Here is a 13,548-nt window from a genome sequence, read left to right as displayed (position 1 = left end):
TTTATCCGACGTTTAGAAGTTGAGCTAGGTAGGAGCAGAAAATAATCTGAAAACTCAATTGCTAACAACCCTTTAAAAAAAATCTGGAATGTGGTTTTCGGGGAACAGCTGGACAGCCCATGACGAGAGGTGAGGAGTGTGTTGTGTACCTCAAGTCAAGTTGATTTGCAAATGTTCATAACGCTTGGTGTCATATTGGCTTAAGTATGATGGTAGGGCGAATTTAATTTAACATTGAGCCTCAACCAATGCCTATACTATTGTGGGGGCTAATAATGTACATTTTAAGGCTTCAAGTTCAACCCTTTGTCTACTGAGAGTAGTTCATGACAGAGTTGGCATGGGAAAGTCAACCTCCAAAGTGAACAAGCCTTTTTTGCTTTACTGTGCATTAGTAACTATGGCTATCAGCTATATGGGAATGGGAACTTAACATCCCAAGTCCAAACCTCAGTCTACTTGCTAGTGCCAAAGAAAGCTGGAGAGTGTGGGTGTGGCCTCTATGTCTACGCATACCATTACTTGTCAATGGGGAAATGCAATCACTGTTTACTATTGTTTTCTTGATTACAGCATGGTCAGTTGCATTTGTCACACTGTCTAATCAGCACAATGTTGCAAACAATTCAACACACAACTACTTTACATTGTTGTATTTCCATCATTTTATCAACTTCTTCTAACATGAGGTCCAGTCCTCTTGTAATAATTATATATGAACAAAAAATGACTGTCTCTAAATCCCATATGAATTATAAGATTTGGTCTTTCACCTTGTTTTCTTAAATGGCTGTAGATGGGATATCTGTGACTGAACGTTTCCTATTTATAGCTAATGATGTTTGCTTTGTGTGATGGTTGAAAAGGCCTAGCATACATTGCTCAAATAGATCATGTTTATCTGAAAACATTTTTTTTCTAATTGAGAAAGATAATCAAAAGGAATGGGAATACTTTATTTAAAGGTCCATAATAAACCATTTATAAGGCATTTACAGTTTGCTCACCATTTATTAAATGATTACTCCAACATTTGTAAATATCAGTATGCTAGTTATTCACACATATATATATTTATATATATTATATATATATATATATATATATATATATATATATATATATATATTTCCTTAAACATCCTGTTTTGTGTGATAATTGTTTTACCAGGTACCACAGGAATGTCTAGCAATGGCATGCCCATCTTTCATCTTTCTGTATTTATAAAGTATAGATAGAGTTCACTTTAGATTTGGGACTGCAAAAATACTTTACTAATGATTGGTTTATAAATGTGGGAGTAATTATTAATAAATGGTGAACACACAATTTATAAATGCCTTTGTTTATTAAGGACCCTTTAAATAAAGTTTTACTAAAGTAATCTTGATTTGTGTGTTAATAAAAGGGATACTTCGGGATTTTGGCAATGAGTCAGATGAACTCGTGGATGTACTTTTCATGTCTCTGTGTCCAGTATGAAGGAAGTTAGAGGTAATACCGCAAGCCAATTCTAATAAAGTTAGCACAATGAATGGAAGTCTATGGGTATCTACTACCATGGATTTATCTAATAAATTACTTAACAAATTTCTCTTTCACCACCTGATCAATGGTTGAGTTCAGTGCAACTTTTTTATCTTTGGAAATGTAAGCATCTGATCCCAGATCTGTGGTTAGGGATTAACCTCTACTTCCAACCATACCAGTTCTAGCAGACCACTTCTCATGCAGTCGACCCTGACTCCTCTGCCTGCAGTCGCAGACATCCGTTTCATTGGCTAATGCTTTTGTCCCAAAGCCAATAGGCTCTCTGTATATAAACTCCCCAAGAGTGCTGAAGGACAGTCAAAAAGAAAAGGGACTCTGAATCTTACGGTGGTGGACTCACTCAACAAAACATCAAAAAGGAAAACTTCATAAAATGTGTAAAGGATTAGCTGCGTTGCCCCAAACATGTCGGATAAGGTGAGATACCAAAAGCATTGTGCTCTTCTGTTTCTCTGAAAGGGTAATCTCTCCTATTTTTGCCTGAAATAAACCCAGAGAAATTACATTCAAAACATTTCTGAGTTGATTTCTTAGTCAGAAAATGTTTGATCTATATTCAAAATCTGATTTCTGTATTTATAGTGTTTTTTTTCATTTTGTAAAAATGCTGAGATGTTTTTAGCATGGTTTAAATTATTGAAAGATTCTGTATGGTAATCTAGATTATTGTGAATATAGTTCATTTTAAGACAAATGGAAAGTTTAAAGTTGATTTAAATACTTGATCAAACATTTTCAACTGTCCAAAACGTTACACGTTTCCAGTTGCAGAGATTAAGGTATTGTTTCATGATCTTAATACCTGAAGGATAGCATTTGGCTGACTGTATTCCCATTTGCAGCACCGACTCAGCTGCAGGTCAATTGCGTCCACATGCAAGACAGGAACATTTAGCCAAGCTTAAAAGCAAAACAGAGGTTCACTATCTGCTCTTTGTCATCCTCTGGTCATGAATTTATAAAACAGTAAAAGCAGCCAAAAGGGAAAGTGGAATCAGTATAATATACTGCACTGCCCTGTTCCTGTTAAATGGGTTGATTAATATAGTATTCATGCATATGACGTATACTTTTATATTGAGTTATGGATTTCCTAAATCAGACTATTATTTGGAGAAGTATTTTTATGAAATAGTAGGAAGTTCATAAGTAACTTATGGCAATAATTCAGGGATGTTTTTCAAACAGGCATTCCCTGAAAGCCGCTCATCAGTCAAACAATTAGAACAGTTACCAGTTGATCAAAAAACCTAAATTTAAGATACAGTATATTATCCTTTTCATGGGGGATTTCTTTTTTAATTACACATCGTTACTTGGAGATGTCCTAAAAAAAGTTGCCTAGACCAATGCTACTAACACGTCTAAAAATCATAACAAATTATTTTCTTCTTCATGTGGGCTATCCTGATTTAAAATGTCAATGCCCTGAACTCCTGGGCAATCTCTTAATTATAGCTCTGGTTAGAATGAATATTCTGTAGAAACCCATGGAAATGTGTGGTCTGTTGTAGTTAGGGTTGACAATTCCTGGAACTTTCAATAAATTCCTGGGTTTTCCAGAAATTGCAGTTGAAAGATCCCGGAGATAGGAGGGAATAAGCAGGATATCTGGAATCCTCCAACCAGGATTTCTGGAAAACCAGGAATTTGAAAGTTCCTGGAATTTTGCAACCCTACCTGGAATCTATACTCTTAGAAAAATGGTGCTATCTAGAACCTAAAAGGGTTCTTTGGCAGTCCCCATAGGAGAGCCCTTTGAAGAACCCTTTTTGGTTCCAGGTAGAACCCTTTCACCAGAGGGTTCTATGTGGAACCCAAAGGAGTTCTACCTGGAACCAAAAAGGGTTCTATCCGGAATTAAAAAGGGTTCCGCCTATGGGGACAGCCAAAGAACCCTTTTGGAACCCCTTTTTCTAAGAGTGTAGATGTAGTTGGGTGTCATCCCCGGTCAGGAACAACAAGGTCTGTCTTGCTAACAAGAGGCTGCACGTGTGTCTGCATGTGTGGCTGGGGTTTTAGTTGAGCCCATCTATTGATCGCTGACTACATGGATCGATGAAAGTAACAAAGAGGAATCAACTACATGAGGCTCACCACGTCATTAATTATTGATCAGACTTTGTTTTGTTTAGTTGTCTCTGCTGTTTTTCTAACCTGAGTAATGGGAGCAGTAGATAATGATAAAGGTGGGTATTCTATTCAAAGTATTTTTGGTTTACTCACTTAAACGTCCTCTTTGTAAAAAAAAAATGTATTTTGATTATTGCCTTTTTGCAAATAGCAAGTCAAATTGTTAGTGTGTTATTGTGTCCACAAAATATTGTGGACACTCTCTTTAAGTTTGAGATGGCTTAGAAGTGCGTCTTTTGATTATTATGATTAATAGTTAACATAATAAGCTGATTGAAGATTAAAATGAAAGTCATATTATAAAAATGACATAACCTTTTAGCCCTTTTACATGTTATGATTAGATTATAATGTAATCTAACTCCTGACACTGTGCCATTGAAAACAAAGGCTACATCACAGGACCTCTACTAATGGGTCTGATTCATTTGAGGATGTGTTTGTATTATCCTGGGTCTGATTCATTTGAGGATGTGTTTGTATTATCCTGGGTCTGATTCATTTGAGGATGTGTTTGTATTATCCTGGGTCTGATTCATCTGAGGATGTGTTTGTATTATCCTGGGTCTGATTCATCTGAGGATGTGTTTGTATTATCCTGGGTCTGATTCATCTGAGGATGCGTTTGTATTATCCTGGGTCTGAAAGGGGAAATTTAAGATCCAAATAAATGAATGTGTAGGCTTAGTTTATGATTAGTCCCTCCTTTTTGAGGTTGGGTATGTATTTTGCTCTGTTGCTGATTGCTGTTCAACTTGTATTATATTGAACTTGATTGATTAGTTATAGCTATCTGTGTCTCACTTGGTTTATCTGAATACAATCTGCATTAGCCAAAGTCATTACTAGTGTTGTTAAACTGTTCTAACTAATGAATGTGTGCCATTTAAAACATTACAGCATCCTCCTAAATGGCCTTATTTCCTCATGACTTTCCTTTCTTAGGGCTAAAGAGATTAAGTCTAAGTTGGGGGTTCTCCTCCAGAAGCCTGAGAATGGCATTGACCTGATCATCCCATACCCAGAGAAACCAGAGAAGAAGCCAGAGAAGCTTCAGAAGTGAGTAGCACAGACAGTCCTCGCACACACAAAGATTAACAGGAATGCATTCTCTCTCGCGTGAGTGCGTGAACACACCTTATCGCTACATGGTCTGTCAGTTACATCCCTGACTCAGATTCAGTCAATTTTCAAGTGATAATTTTACTTCAAGTGCTCCTCAAAGGAGTGAAACGTTTAGGCCTTACTCTACTTCAAACAGTGTCAAATAGACAATTGTAAATTACTTCCATGATTTCCTGCTTGGCTTTCATCTCCAAATCTGACTTAGGAAGAGAGGGAGAGCTTGTCTCCATGCCTGTGGAATGTCAGTATGCACGTTAGCCTCATAATTGATAGCCGTGCATGTACAGAGACCATTGCATGTACTGTATCAGATGCCTGGGACATCTCCGTCCCAGGCACTGGAACTGACAAGACCAAGATAATGGTTATCACAAAAATGTATATACTGTACTATATGTGTTCAGTCTCTACAGTTTATCATGCACTACCTTCTACAGGGAAATAATCAGTTGTATGTATGATTACGGAAAGTGAGTGTTGAAGGAAGAGGAGAAAGAGAAAGCAGGAGAGAGAGAATGAGGGGGAGAGAACATCCTGTGAAGTGTCACAGTGATGTTTACATATTAAATCATCTCCAAATTGACCATAAAAGCATTGCATACTGCGGCTGTGTCTTCCACTTAATTGCGTAACCTCTTACATAATGGATGTTTGCAAGCTATTTACCCACTAGCTCAGTAGAACAGCCATCATTAAAGATGAGATGCTGAAGGGCTCTCTCTCTCACTAGTGTGTGTGTGTGTGTGTGTGTGTGTGTGTGTGTGTGTGTGTGTGTGTGTGTGTGTGTGTGTGTGTGTGTGTGTGTGTGTGTGTGTGTGTGTGTGTGTGTGTGTGTGTGTGTGTGTGTGTGTTATGGGAGGGCAATCGAGGACCTCAATGACCTTACAGGGAGCAGTATGAAGAGGCTGTGAGTGACAAACCTCTGACCCTGGGGATAAAACACTCCGGGTGGGATTCTCTGAATCCAGCTGTTAACATGGCCTTCTGATAATGGGCTGACTTGGTGAAGATGAATAGGCAGGAAATATATTCCAACCAAAGGCTACTATTGTTTGGGCCTTCCAGAAGATAAGTTCTTCTCTTTCTTTGGTTAGTAAGGACTGACCGTGCTCATTTGCTTGTCTCATGTTAAATCAAGTTTACGGTGATTGACTATAATATGTGGGTGTTGTATTGTGTAATATTGTGTTTGTGTGTTGTACAGGCCCATTCCTGAGGAGGCTTCTCAGTGGCGTGAGTCCCTGGACCATGTGCTGACCAACAGCTGTGAGTATGCCCAGATCTACAGGCATGCGCACGCAAGCACACTCTCTCTCACACACACACACACACAACAAATAAGTCCTTACGAAAAGCCATGAGGTCTTGTGCAAAACAATGTTTCTTCACCCCATCATATGAAACTTTACGAGTCATGCCAAATACAGAGCAGACAGACTAGTATAGGATTCCAGTAACTCTGATGGTATTGATTACAGTAACTCTGATGGTATTCACTCTCGTTATCCAGATCCAGAGAAGTAACATTTCATAATCCATCTGTGGACATAACTTCTATATTGTGTAATAAATGAAACCTGCGTCTAAAATTAAACTGCTGGAAAATATGCCTTCCTCAAAGGCCTGGTCTAAATGTTCCATTGTGGTGCATTCCTCTAGGCTGTGTGTGTGTGTGTGTGTGTGTGTGTGTGTGTGTGTGTGTGTGTGTGTGTGTGTGTGTGTGTGTGTGTGTGTGTGTGTGTGTGTGTGTGTGTGCACGCAAATGCCAGGAATCTCTCCTTACTCATAACATACAGTGCATTCTGTAAGTATTCTGACCCATTGACTTTTTCCACATTTCGTTACATTACAGACTTATTTTAAAATTGATTAAGAAAAAAATATTCTCATCAATCTACACACAATACCCCATAATGGAAACGCAAAAACAGGTTTTACTTTGTTGAAGCACCATTGGCAGCAATTACAGCCTTGGGTCTTCTTGGTTATAATGCTACAAGCAGTGTTTGGGGAGTTTCTCCCATTCTTCTCTGCAGATCCTCTCAAGCCTTGTCAGGTTGGATGGGAAGCGTCGCTGTACACCTATTTTCAGGTCTTTCCAGAGATGTTCGGGCTCTGGCTGGGCAACTCAAGGACATTCAGGCCACTCCTGCGTTGTCTTGGCAGTGTGCTTAGGGTTGTTGTCCTGTTGGAAGGTGAACCTTCACCCCAGTCTGAGCTCCTCACCCCAGTCTGAGCTCCCAGTCTGAGCTCCTTTCATCAAGGATCTCTCAGTACTTCCATCTTTCCCTCGATCCTGACAAGTCTCCCAGTCCCTGCCACTGTAAAATATCCCCACAGCATGATGTTACCACCACCATGCTTTACCGTAGGGATGGTACCAGGTATCCTCCAGAAGTGATGCTTGGCATTCAGGTCAAAGAATTCAATATTGGTTTCATCAGACCAGACAATCTTGTTTCACATGGTCTGAGAGTCCTTCCTTTGGCAAACTCCAAGTGGGATGTCATGTGCCTTTTACTGAGGAGTGGCTTCCGTTTGGCCAATTTACCATAAAGGCCTGATTGGTGGAGTGCTGCAGAGATGGTTCTCCTTCTGGAAGTTTCTCCCATCTCCACAGAGGACCTCTGGAGCTCTGTCAGAGTGACCGTCGGGTTCTAAGTCACCTCCCTGACCAAGGCCCTTCTCCCCGATTGCTCAGTTTGGCCGGGCGGCCAGCTCTAGGAAGAGTCTTGGTGGTTCCAAACTTCTTCCATTTACGAATTATGGAGGCCACTGTGCCTTGACACAATCCTGTCTCGGAGCTCTACGGGCACTTCCTTCGACCTCATGGCTTGGTTTTGGCTCTGACACAAGGATGATCAATGGAAACAGGATGCACCTGAGCTCAATTTTGAGTCTCTTAGCAAAGGGTCTGAATGCTTATGTAAATAAGGTATAAATATATATATATATATATATATTATATAAAATATATATATATAATAAAAAAATATATAATAGGTTTTTAGAAAGTTTTACAAATGTAATATATATATATATATATATATATATATATATATTATTTTTATTTTTATATTAAATTTGTTTAAAAAAAAAATATATATATATATATATATATATCAGATATGTACAGTGCTTACGTACATAAGTACATGTTTTTGTGGGTTGTAATGGTACCACATGCTTTGATCTTAGTGTATGGTAGTAGCCTACACACACACACACACACACACACACACACACAACCATCAGATTAACCCAGTGGTGCAACTCCTCTGAGCAGCCCCATCAGTCTCCTCTCCAGCAAAACTCATAGCTTGTAGAGTAGCTATGAAGCTATGAGAGGTTAGGGCTGTTATTGTAACATCCCCAGATAGAGCTCAGCTCAAAACTAAAGTGATTAATTACCCGGGAACTGGAAACTGCTGTGCTCTGATTATCTAATGAAGAACTTTTGACATTAACATTACAGTTAATATGGATTCCCCCTGAGTGTCCCTCATGAGGTTTAAATAGGTGTTTTTCAATGTTCTATATTTATTCTCAACCAAATGCTCTACTGTATTACTGCAAACACTCATACAGCCACATCACTTACTGTAAAGTGTTACGTTCCACCAAGACAAACTCAAATGTCGCTCACAACAAAGGGATCTAACAAAAAAAATGATTGACAAAGAGAAAGGGGTTCAAAAGGGGTTCTGAAAGGCACCCATGTGGGTGCCCCCTGAAAGTTGGCAAAGCCACTAGTAAGGGGTTCTGAATGACACCCACCATGGATGCCCACTTGGATTGCCTCCGGAAAGACCAACTAAAAGAAAAACCCACAACAACTTAGGATAGAGAGTGAAAACAATATGGAGCAAAACAAACATGGGAAACACCAAAACTGGCTTCTTTCAAACTTAAATAAGGTGCGCTCGAAATCGCATCACAGCTGACAAAGTGCAGCTCTCCCCAACATCGCTCACCCTCAACTGGAGCACTCGGCCAGCCACTCCTAAATAGCACATGGGCCAACACAGGTGAAACACCTTCCTACTAACGAGATGGCAACCAGCACAGGTATAGCACATACTGACTGACTTTCTCAAACAGGTTTCCACTTATTGGTTCCTCAGTTTCCCCATTGCATACATTTTAGTTTGTGACATTGGAGGGTGTGGTTAACAAAACAAATAATTTCCGAATGTTTGTTTTGCAGTTTGAGTTAAAAAAAAAAGAATTCTCCAAAACTTCTCTTGAAAATGTTTATGGCCGCCATGCACTTCCTGTACATTTTAATTTAGACATGAAGTGCTTCCTGTGTGGCAATGATACATGTACAGTTTCTTCTCACATTCAATGTGGGAATTCTGCCTGGGACCCACAAGCAACAAATAACCTTTATTTTAAAGTGTACACTAAAGAACATTTGACACAGATGAGGAGCTCCAAGAACTAAACATCAAACAATCACATTTGATGGAAATAAATAAAGTGAAGTGGCTGGATCAGGATGCTGGTTATTTATTTATATATAGTCAGGCCCAGTATAATGTTCTCAATTCAGCAGACACTTTTATACAAAATGACTCACAAGCACACATACTGAGGATTAGCGGGCCATGTAAGAATCCATTCCAAACTCTGCTGTTGTAAACACTGTGCTACTGTACCAACCACATAAGCTATTGGAGCTAGTCCTATCACATCATCTAACAGTTTAAAACAGAGGCACAGTGGCAGTTTGTCTCCGGAATTCAGGTCTCATGGGAGATGTTAGAGGATTGGCGCAATGCTCTCTGTGTGGCAGGAAAATATGGGACTACTTGTTCTCTCTCTCTTTCTCCATCTATCTCTTCATCTCCAAGGTGGCCTGGCCATGTTCCGTAGCTTCCTGCGCTCTGAATTCAGTGAGGAGAACATTGAGTTCTGGGTGGCCTGCGAGGACTTCAAGAAGACCAAGTCTCCCATGAAGATGGCTGTGAAGGCCAGGAAGATCTATGAGGACTTCATCCAGACCGAGGGACCCAGAGAGGTGACAGAAAATGTGGCCATCAAATCTGTCATTGTATTTGTTGTGGAAGCCCAGACTTACCTTTGCCTGCCTTTCTATGTCTCTTTCTCGCTCTCTCTTCCTCCCTCCAGGTGAACATTGATCATTACACCAAGGATGTGACCCTGAGGAACCTGGTTGATCTTTCCCCTGTGACCTTTGACCTGGCCCAGAAGAGAATTTATGCTCTGATGGAGAAGGACTCCTTTGGCCGCTTCCTGAGATCTGAGCAGTACCAGGAGCTGGTCAAATAAGGAGATGATCGCAGAATAAGGGTCAATTCCAAACCAATTGGATGTCATTTGAAGTGGATGGAATTAGGCCTTTTTTAAATAATTTGATGCAAATGACACAAGCGAGACTGCAGGTTTGATAACTAAGGGCCATCATAAAGATTGATCTCATTCTAGACCAACTTAAATCTATATTTCAAATTACTTCTATATTTGTCTTATCTACCTGCAGCCAATGAAAATGTCACGTCAATTCAAAAAGTAAAGAGTGTGGAACATACATTTTGACAGTATTTGTTAAATGAGAGACAAACAAACCACCAATCAATTAAACAGTGATTTAAACAAATACATTGGAACATCACATCTCTTGGGAAGATTTACCAAAGGTCATAAATATTGCAGACAAAATCTCTCACAATGATTTTGTCCCATAGTCTAAATAACAAGGAAGATTCTAGACAGACAGATAGACACACCATATTTGTACATCATAGCTTTCCCAGAAAAAAAACTGAAGTGGCTTTCAGAGTTTCTGGAGAGAACAATCTGACCTCTGCCTTGAGACTCTTAGTGACACATCCAGTACCCATCAAGTGTTCTAAATGGGGGAGAATGGGTGAGGGACTTGGCCACACTAGCGTTCACACAGCCAAGTGATAAACAGTTTAAAAACAACAGACATAGAGACCAAGTGTCTTGAGTAGCTGTGAGTTGGCTCCAACGTGCTCTCAGGCCATCCTTGGGATCAGTGGTAGGCAGTTTGTTCAGTGGTTCACGGGCCACTGCGTTGTAAGTTGCTAAAATGGGAAAACCAAGTAGGGGTGGATCTCAGAAAAGAAAAGAACTCAGTATTTTCTCCAGATAATTATTTTTTACCCATTTGAACTAAGTAGGCATACATTAATTCCATCTTAGGTCATTTCAGCCATTCATTTCACCTACAGATGGTCATGAAGCAAAGGAGATGAGGAAAGGACACACGCAATACAACATAATTTTAACGTTTAGGAACTTTACTAACCTAACCAAAGAGAAAGATATGCACTCCATTATTGACTAACTAATCTTATCCAGTATTTCAATACAGCTTTCAGCATTTCTGTTTGTCACTAACCATTCACTATAATAACTAGCCTTCACACCTTTCATAGTCAGAGAAGTATATGGTTTTGAGGGTGGAGGTCTTTGGTTATGCAAAGGGTCTCTCAGTCCCATGTAGCAATAATATATCACTACCTTACAGTGTGTTTCTATAATGCTCTTCTATGTTTTTATGTATTTAAGAAGTGCAGCTGTCATAGCCATATCATTGAAGTACTATTACACAAATACTCAATACCTTAATAAGTCCTTATTGTTGCCCAATACAGCATAATTTGACTTTCTGCAACACTGCAGGTCAGGAGTTGACAATTGTGGTCATTTTAATTAACTGATTTTCCCATTTATTTTCACTTGAAGCTAAAGTGACAAAATGCTAGATCACATACTTTGTAATCACTTGACATCATATAGTAATTTAAAGTTTAGTAACAATACCAACACAAAAAAACATGTTTCTAAAGTGGCATTGATAAGGGTATTCAGTTGCATTGATTGGCCAATCTACTGCTATTGCTCAAGATGTCATGCCTTTAGTGAAAACACTTGATGAAAACATCAGTAAGGACTTATGTGGTGCTAAGTTAATATCTGACTCATACAGTCTGTGCATGTATTATTTGTAGTCACCCACATAAAAGGCATCAATACATTAAATTCCTGAAGATGTATTTATTTTTCTATGTAAATACAGTATCTACCAGTATTTAGTAGTATTTGTGTTGATTAAGTTATTCATGACTACCCCACTGGAATGAATGGGAGTTGTGGCCAAGAGAGCACTGGGGTCCAAGAGTATCTAGGAGAGAACTGTCTTTTCATTGTCATAAAAGAGAAAACATCTGACTATCTATTGTCACTCTGTTTTTATTATCCAATATCGGAGGATTTTTTCCCCTTTTTGCGATCACAAGTTTATCATTAACTGAAAACATCTCTCAACATAGTACCCAAGAGAAGGCATACTCAAGGATTACACAAGCATATTTGTTTCTTATAAACACCAAGTGTTTCATGATAAGTAATTATGTGTCTTTGTGTGATGACATAAGGGATATATATTACACAGATACATACATATACAAAAGGAATAAAACCCCCAAATAACCATTTAAAACCTTGAGCATTAAAGCCCATTGAAAATTAACACCCACTAGGAAATTTTCCAACAACAAAACACGCAGCTTTTTGAGGCTGAGTTAGCTAACGTCCTTACTCTTGACTTCTCTTTTTCCCACACGGCGAGTGAGGGTGTTTTTCTTCTTCAGAACAAAGTGCGTCAGTCGGACCCCGGAGGAGTGCATCGTTCGCCGGCGAGCGAATGAAAATGTCAGAGTAGCGAGTGGAAACAGAAAGGAAGCAGATGCACTCTGGGAGATACAGCCAACACAAACAGTGTCAAGTCCTAACATGTACACACTCCTTATTACAGTCACAGTTCCTAGAATCACAGAAGGGTTGTGATGGCCCCTTGGGGGCATCGGTGAACCTGATAAACATCTCGTTGGGTTTCTCTCTTCTCTTTTACATGTATTCACTTCTCACACAGTAGTGTGTCATATGTGTTGACATCTACCCAAAGCTGTGTCATTGGAAAATATCAAGAATATCAGTCAGACATCTTAGTAGATCTTTATAATATACCTTTCATGAGAAAACCAACCCATTGTTTATAAGGAGTGTAAATACTATTAAAAGCCTGACCAGACAACATTACTTTATAATGTTAAGAAATAGCTGACATCTCTTTATACTGCCTGGCCAAGCAACACCACTACCATTCCATGAACCATGCAGACCACTAGCCATATGTCCAAATATATACCCAGAGAGTACACACACTGCTAACCCAGAGATGACAACCCACACACTGTGTAGATGGGCAGATAGCACCTCAATGCTTCTTATGGTCATCTGTTATATTGTTATACCATGCAACATGAAGAGATTGTGGAGTACAAAGAGGGCTAGGATTACCAAAACAGCAAGTCTGCTCTTATAAATGATGTGTTTACAAACATAAGAAAAAGAGTTTCACCTTCTCTCCTCATTTGAACTTTTCAACTGCTCCTAGTCTCTTAGTCTCTAGAAGCAAAAGCTGTCTCATCCTACAGCATACAGTGAGGAAGCTTCTCAGCTGAATTTACTCATCTGTCAAGGAACATCGCCATTAAGACTTGGGAAGAAAACTAAACTGTGCTTCCTAGGGTCTCTAAGTTTAGATCCCACTGATGGATGGTGACCATAAACCTCCATATAATGTTAACACTTTATTTGGATAGTCCATCTGTCGATGCTCTATAGACTATCTACAGACTATCAGTAACATTTCAACTAATTTTCTACTAACCCTAGCCCTAA

General features: G+C 39.2%; 1 protein-coding gene across 1 annotated transcript; it reads left to right on the top strand.

The window, feature by feature from the left end:
* Positions 1-1,698: 1,698 nt before the first annotated feature.
* LOC106560296 (regulator of G-protein signaling 5) lies at positions 1,699-11,893 on the top strand. Its single transcript, XM_014123049.2, has 5 exons — positions 1,699-1,968; positions 4,630-4,743; positions 6,014-6,075; positions 9,666-9,832; positions 9,943-11,893. Exons 1-5 carry the CDS (start codon positions 1,925-1,927, stop codon positions 10,102-10,104), a joined length of 549 nt encoding a protein of 182 aa, XP_013978524.1. The 5' UTR covers positions 1,699-1,924; the 3' UTR covers positions 10,105-11,893.
* The last annotated feature ends 1,655 nt before the right edge of the window (positions 11,894-13,548 follow it).

Source organism: Salmo salar, chromosome ssa10 (genome assembly GCF_905237065.1).
Source record: "Salmo salar chromosome ssa10, Ssal_v3.1, whole genome shotgun sequence".
Lineage (NCBI taxonomy): Eukaryota > Metazoa > Chordata > Actinopteri > Salmoniformes > Salmonidae > Salmo > Salmo salar.
The sequence above is the reverse complement of the archived record's forward strand: the minus strand, read 5'-3'. Positions and strand labels throughout refer to the sequence as shown.

Bases quoted from the DNA above. Each gene is read 5' to 3' on its own strand.
- LOC106560296 (XM_014123049.2), top strand. From the start codon at position 1,925: ATGTGTAAAGGATTAGCTGCGTTGCCCCAAACATGTCGGATAAG. The intron at 1,969-4,629 runs GTGAGATACCAA...TTCCTTTCTTAG, and splicing joins CCCCAAACATGTCGGATAAG to GGCTAAAGAGATTAAGTCTA. The intron at 9,833-9,942 runs GTGACAGAAAAT...TCCTCCCTCCAG, and splicing joins AGACCGAGGGACCCAGAGAG to GTGAACATTGATCATTACAC.